Here is a 7,379-nt window from a genome sequence, read left to right as displayed (position 1 = left end):
GGATTCTCCGTCCTCTCAAGGACGTCGGGTTCCCGGAGTGGATCGTTCCTTCGGCGAACGACAGGGAGCCAAACCCGCCGCCGGGCTATGTGGTTTGCTTCCTGTCGTTCTTAGACCGGGGGTTCGGGATTCCAGCCGGTCGCCTGATCAGGGCTATCCTCCACTACTACGAGGTGGAGCTGCACAACCTGAATCCCAACTCGGTGATGCAGGCCGCCGTCTTCGCCACGGTTTGCGAGGGGTTCCTGGGGGTTCCTGTCAATTGGAACCTCTGGCTTCACCTCTTCAAGGCGGACATGTCAGCCCGTTACGTGGGGAAAGAGAAGATCCCCCTGCGAGCCGGCGGCTGCACGCTGCAGCTTCGTCAGCAGCGGTCCGGATTGTACATCTGGAGCTCGATGCCGTCGTCAAACCGGGGGTGGCAGAGCGCGTGGTTCTACCTCCGGAATGACGGTGGTCTTCTGCCGAAGTATACCGGGAAGATGGTGACGGAGGCCCCCCAGAAGTGGGCGTGGGGCGCTCCGTCAGAGGAGCAGAAGAAGCTCGCCCCGCTTCTTGTGGGGCTTCAGAAGCTGTGAGAGGCCCGAGTCACTGCGGCCACGGTGGCAATAGCGTTCCATAAGAGGAGCCTACTTCCGCTGGCGCAGCGTCGGGTGCCCATGTTCGAGATGACCCAGGACGTCCCTTGGGCAGGGACGAGGATGTTAGCCGAGCCGATATCAGCCTCGGACATCACTGCCCGGGTCGAGAAGACGACGCACCCGGAGATGAAGAATTCCCGGGTGGTGCCGATGCGCCCTGAAAAGGGCTACATTTCCCTGGTAAGAAGGTGTCCTTTGTTTCGATTTCTTGCTCCTGTTTTTTCTTTCGCCTGACTCCCTATTTATCTGCTTGCTCCACAGGGGATGGGGGCCGTCAGGGATTCTCTACCCCCAGTCCCTGAGGACAAGGAGATCCGGGCCAAGAATAGGGCCCGGAATGAGGAGCAGAAAAAGGCGAAGGAGGACAAGAAAGCCAAGGCGGCGCGAAAAGCTGTGAGCCGGGAGATCGCCTCCAAGAACCGCCGTGAAGCCGAGAAGGCGGGGGTCGCCCCGCCTCCGTCTCCTGAGACTTCAGTCTCGGAGATAGAGGGTGGAGGAGATAACGCCGACTGGCTCGACGAGCTGGCGGAGGAGGATGACGTGATCCCTCCTGCCGGCGGGGGAATCGAGGCCCCGGAGGGGTCGAAGGCCCGAGGGGGGTCGGAGGCTCCCGCGGGGATCCAGGCGCCGGAGGGCAGACAGGCCGTCCCCCACATCATCGTGGATGATGAGGACAGCGCCCCTGGTGAGGGTTCAGCCCCCGTGGGTCCTCGAGAGGGGGAGAAGGCGTCGGGGGTCGGATCTGAGGCGCCACCTCAACCGGTAGTGCCAGAGGCTCTGGCCGAGCCCTCCCCAGCGTCCGGGGTGGGAACCGGCGCCTTGGTGGAGGCGTCGCAGGCTGAGACCACCGTGGTGTCCCCTGCGCCGTCGGCAGGCGAGGCGGGGGTCGGACCGACAGCCCCTGGCACCGCGGGAGGCCCCCAAGGAGCTCCGAGCTCCCAGAAGAAGTCTGCTCCCCGAGCGAGGTATGTATAGGATTTCTGATCCCTTTGCTGATTTTTTGTTTTTCTCTTTCTTCTGATTTGGAGTCGCTCCCCCAGCCGCAAGCAAAAGGCACCTTCGGTGGCGCTGGCCCCCCTGAAGGCTGTGAAGAGGGGGGCTCAGTCGACTCCTGGGTCGGCTAGGCCTGTGTCGCCGCCGCCTCTGGGCTACGAGGAGGGAGGGCGCCACCAGGGGCAGGACACGGGGGCGCCGAAGCCCCAAGGACCGGAGGAGACGGCCCTTGCCCTCGGGGCTGCGCCTCCTCCGGAGGATGCTGATCTGGGAGGCGTGGTCCGACCTACGCATACTGAGGAAGGCCGAGCCATCGTGGCGTCCAGCGCGGCGCCCGAGGCCCCCGCGGCGGGAAGGGAGGAAGATGCCGGATGGGGCAAGAGCCCCGTAATCTGGCCTAACCTCGGCGTTGCCGAGGGGGGAGCCAGATTCGTTCTGGACGACCCGTCGGAGAATTACCTCTGGCAGGGTCTGGAATCATGTGGGCGTGCCAGCGTCGAGGCCATCAACCGAGCTTCTCAGCTCGTGGCCCGGGACATGTTTAATTTGGCCCAGGTAAGGTTTTCACCCATGTTGTAAGGTATGTTTGTTCTTATTTTGCAATGCTAACTCCCTGTGTGACTTCCGATTCTGTAGGCGCTCAAGGCAACATCCCTGGAGAAGTCAGTTTTTCTCCGCCGGGAAAGGGATGCCTGGGCGTCTTATGAGAACGAAAGGGCTGCCAGGGAGGCGGCCGAGGGGGAGCTCGCAAAGGAGTGCGAGATTTCTGCCGAGCTTCGGCAGAAGTGCTCGGCACTGGCCACCGAGGCTCGGGAGGCCCGGGACAAGGTCGCCCCCCTGGAGGAGAGGATTGGGGTCCTTGCCCAGGAATCCAGGTGCAGAAGGCGGCGGCTGAGGGGTACAAGGGTGAGGTTGCTCGACTTGAAGCTTTGCTCGCCGAAAAAGACCTTGCCCTAAACCAAGCTCAGACTGACCTAGCCGGGGCTCTGAGCCAGGTGGCCCACTGGCATCAGAGCTCGGCGGAGCACGAGAAGCGTGCCGAGGGTAAGACTTGCATCCTTTACCTTGGACCCCTTTACACTTTCGAGTTAGTCTTTTCTGACTTTTTGTTTCTTACTCTGTTTTTCGACAGAGTTAGGGAGGAAGGTGGTCGAGGCAACCTCTACTGCCGAGGCCCTGCGGAAGACCCTTGACGCCGAGGCTTCGGACCGTTCGGCTCTTGAGGCCGTGGATCGTCGCTTGGGGTGTCGGCGTCGGGATCGTCGCTGCGGAGTCGGGTCGAGGCCCTTTACTCCCGGGCCGGGGAGAGGATGAGGGAGGCACTCCACGCCGGGGTGAAGAAAGCCCTGGCGGTGGTGAGCTCTCACTATGCCGGTATTGACTTGCCGGCAGCTGTGAGGGCTACGTTCTCCCGGATGATGAGACTGAGGCCCAGGAGGAGGTGCAGAGGCTTGAGGACGCTGCGGCTGCCCCCGGGGATGCCTTGGCCGCCTTCTTCGACGACAAGGTGGAGGTTCCGCCCCTTGGGGCTCAAGGACCTGGGGAGACAGGGCAGCAGGACCCTTAGTTTTCTTTTTTCTTTGTGTGGGTGTTGAGGCCGGTGGGCCTTGTATCATATATACAATGTCAACGTCGAATGTAGATATTTGTGTAATTGCTCTTTTTAAGCTTTTTTCCTAAGTGTCTTGTTTTCTTTTTCCTTATGCCGATCCGACCTCGGCAGCGCGAGGTCGGGTGAGCTACTTAGAGTTTTGCGCTAGCCGGAGTCCCCGAGCCTAAGTCCTTTTCCTTTTTCCTTTATTTAGAAGTCTGAATCCGTCCCCCGAATCTAAGGTGAGTAGGAGTGGTCTTTGCTCGTGAGCGCTGACCTTTCCTAGAACTCATGCCTTAAGATTTATGGGGTGAGTTTCCGGTTTCTTAAATCTTTTTAGGAGAAAGGAGGAAGACCTTGGGTCGGGGTTCTTTTAACCTGCGCAAAAGAAAAGGAAAAAGATTTGGAGTTGGGGGGTTCCCCCCCATATAGCCCCCGAGGGAGGCTGGGACTCTGCTGGGCAGGTCCGAGGCTCCCTGATAAGAAAAAAGGGCCACATAACTTAAACTTTCATTTATTCCTCTACGGTGATGAACAAACGAAGAAATTTTTACAAAGTTCTAAGGGTAAAAGCGACGTACCTGTTCTATGTTCCACGCGTTTTTGAAGACCTCCCCAGCTTCATTGGCGAGCTTGTAGGTGCCGGGTCGGAGAACTTCGGCGATGGCGAAGGGTCCTTCCCAGGGGGGTGTGAGCTTGTGACGACCCTTGTTGCTTTGTCTGAGCCTTAGGACCAAGTCGCCGACTTGAAAGGCTCGGCCTCGGATCCGTCGCGCATGGTATCGGCGGAGGGCTTGCTGGTACTTGGCGGAGTGTAGGAGGGCTACGTCCCTGGCTTCATCCAGCTGGTCCAGCGCGTCTTCTTGGAACATTTTGCCGTTGTTTTTGTCGTAGGCTTGTACCCTTGGGGACCCGTTCTCCAGGTCAGTGGGGAGGACGGCTTCCGACCCATAGACCATGAAGAACGGGGTGAAGCCCGTGGCTCGGCTTCGGGAGGTTCTTAGACTCCAGACCACGGCAGGTAGCTGTTTGAGCAACCTTTTCAAAAACTTGTTCAGACGGTTGAAGATCCTGGGCTTCAGACCCTGGAGGATCATGCCATTGGCACGTTCCACTTGACCGTTGGTCTTGGGGTGAGCCACTGCCGCCCAGTCCACACGTATGTGGTGTCTGTCGCAGAATTGCAGGAACTTTCGCCCGGTGAACTGTGTGTCGTTGTCGGTCATTATGGAGTTCGGCACTCCAAATCGATGGATGATATCTGTGAAGAACAACACCGCTTGTTCGGCCTTGATCCTTGTAATGGGTCGGACTTCGATCCACTTGGAGAACTTGTCGATTGCGACAAGCAAGTGGGTGAAGCCCCTGGGGGCTTTCTGCAGAGGCCCGACCAGGTCGAGGCCGCAGACAGCGAAAGGCCAGGTGATGGGGATCGTCTGCAGGGCCTGAGCGGGTAGATGTATCTGCCGAGTGTAAAACTGGCATCCCTCACAGGTCCTGACGATCTCTGTGGCGTCGGTCACGGCGGTGGGCCAGTAGAAGCCTTGTCGGAAGGCATTTCCTACCAACGTCCGAGGCGCGGCGTGATGGCCACAAGCCCCCGAGTGTATGTCCTGCAGGAGCTTGATTCCTTCTTGACGAGGGATGCAACGCATGAGAACGCCCAAGGGGCTTCGCTTGTACATCTCCCCATCAAGGAGGACAAAGGTCTTGGCGCGACGAGCCACGCGCCTCGCCTCAGCCTGGTCTGGGGGCAGAGTGCCGTCGACCAGGCGTTGAAGCAAAGGGTAGCGCCAGTCAGGCGAGTCGTCAGACGTAGGTGGCTCTGGCTCGATGTCCATGGCCTCCTGTTCTTGATTAGTGGTGTCCTTGGGGTCGGGGCCTGGTTCACTTGGGGGCTCGTCTGACCCCCCTCGTCCTTGTAGTTGACGGAAGGCTTATAGAGGTCGCTGACGAAAACATCCGGGGGGACTGTGGCCTGCTCGGATGCCATTTTGGCAAGCGCGTCGGCGGCCTCATTATATTTCCTTAACACGTGGTTAAGTTCGAGGCCGTCGAACTTTTCCTCCAGGCGTCGGACTGCTTTGCAGTACACGTTCATCTTGGGATCATGGCAGTTAGACTCTTTCATGACTTGGTCGATGATGAGTCTAGAATCGCCTCAGACTTCGAGTCGTTTGATCCCAAGCTCGGTTGCGATGCGGAGACCATTGACGAGGGCCTCGTACTTGGCTGCATTATTTGAGGCGGGGAAATGGAGTCGGATTGCGTACCGCATCCTTACCCCGAGGGGTGAGATGAAAACGAGGCCCGCGCCGGCCCCGGTTTTCATCAAAGACCCGTCGAAATACAAGGTCCAACACTCGTGCTAGACCTGAGGTGGGGGGGAGCTGAGTCCCTATCCACTCTGCCACAAAATCCGCCAGGACTTGGGATTTTATGGCTTTCCGGGGCTCATAGGTGATCCCATCACCCATGAGCTCTATGGCCCATTTAGCAGTCCTACCATTGGCCTCTCGGTTCTGAATCACTTCTCCTAGAGGGAAAGATGAGACCACTGAGACTGGGTGAGATTCAAAGTAATGGCGGAGCTTGCGTCGGGCTAAAACTACTGCGTAGAGTAATTTTTGGATCTGGAGGTATCGGGTCTTTGTATCGGATAGTACTTCGCTGATGAAGTACACCGGTCTTTGGACCGGCAGGGCGTGCCCTTCTTCCTTCCTCTCGACCACGATAGCTGCGCTGGCCACCTGATCAGTGGCTGCGACGTAGAGAAGTAGTGGTTCCCCCTCGGCGGGGGGCACTAGAATGGGAGGGTTGGCGAGCAGAGCCTTGAGCTTGTCAAGGGCTTCCTGGGCCTCGGAGGTCCAGGAAAAGTGCTTAGATTTCCTAAGTAACCTATACAGAGGCAGCCCTTTTTCCCCGAGGCGAGAGATAAAACGGCTTAGGGAGGCTAGACATCCCATTATACTCTGTACTCCCTTTAGGTTACGAATCGGGCCCATGTTTGCGATGGCCGAGACCTTTTCTGGATTGGCCTCGATCCCTCGCTCAGACACAATAAACCCGAGGAGCATGCCTCGGGGGACTCCGAAAACACATTTTTCGGGGTTGAGTCTGATCCCCTTTGCCCTAAGGCATTGGAATGTTTCTTCCAGGTCGGCAACCAGGCTGCTCGCTTTCCTAGACTTGACGACAATGTCGTCTACGTAAGCCTCTACCATTTTTCCTATAAGGTTCCCAAAAACTTGGAGCATACACCGTTGATATGTTGCCCCCACGTTCTTGAGACCAAAAGGCATGGTTACGTTGCAGTACATTCCGAAAGGGGTGATGAATGAAGTCACGAGCTGGTCGGACTCTTTCATCTTGATTTGGTGGTAGCCGGAATAAGCATAAAGAAAAGACAAAATTTCACATCCCGCGGTAGAGTCAACTATCTGATCAATACGAGGTAATGGAAAGGGGTTCTTTGGACATGCTTTATTTAAACTAGTATAGTCTACACACATCCTCCACTTCTCATTCTTCTTTTTAACTAATACGGGGTTGGCTAACCATTCGGGATGGAATACCTCCTTGATGAATCCGGCCGCCAGTAACTTGTGGATCTCCTCCCCGATGGCCCGACGCTTCTCCTCATCGAATCGGCGCAGGCGTTGCTTTACGGGTTTGGAGCCGGCTCGGATGTCCAAGGAGTGCTCGGCGACTTCCCTCGGTATGCCAGGCATGTCCGAGGGACTCCACGCAAATATGTCAGCGTTTTCGCAGAGAAAGTCGACGAGCACTGCTTCCTATTTGGGGTCGAGGCTGGAGCTAATCCTCAACGCCCTGCCCTCGGAGGTTCCGGGATCGAGGAAGAGTAGCTTGGTTTCCTCCGCCGGTTCGAAGCTTCCGGCGTGACGCTTGGGGTCGGGGACGTCCTTGTCACAGTCGTCGAGGCTGGTGAGGATGGCCAGGGACTCAGCCAGAGCCTCGGCCTGCTCAATGCACTCGACGTCGCACTGGTAGGCGTGCTGGCTGGTTGTGCTGACGGTGATGATGCCCTTGGGCCCTGGCATCTTGAGCTTGAGGTAGGTATAGTTGGGGACGGCCATGAACTTGGCATAGCATGGTCGTCCCAGGATCGCGTGGTAGGTCCCTAGGAACCCGAC

General features: G+C 57.8%; 1 protein-coding gene across 1 annotated transcript; it reads left to right on the top strand.

The window, feature by feature from the left end:
• On the top strand, nucleotides 669-3,201 carry LOC110431549 (skin secretory protein xP2-like). The gene is made up of 6 exons (XM_021450673.1): nucleotides 669-821; nucleotides 903-1,606; nucleotides 1,682-2,021; nucleotides 2,103-2,189; nucleotides 2,271-2,296; nucleotides 3,027-3,201. The coding sequence occupies exons 1-6, from the start codon at nucleotides 669-671 to the stop codon at nucleotides 3,199-3,201; spliced, it is 1,485 nt and encodes a 494-aa protein (XP_021306348.1).

Source organism: Sorghum bicolor, chromosome 1, assembly GCF_000003195.3.
Source record: "Sorghum bicolor cultivar BTx623 chromosome 1, Sorghum_bicolor_NCBIv3, whole genome shotgun sequence".
Classification (NCBI taxonomy): Eukaryota; Viridiplantae; Streptophyta; class Magnoliopsida; order Poales; family Poaceae; genus Sorghum; species Sorghum bicolor.
Note: the sequence above shows the minus strand (reverse complement) of the source record. Positions and strands in the feature narration are given on the sequence as shown.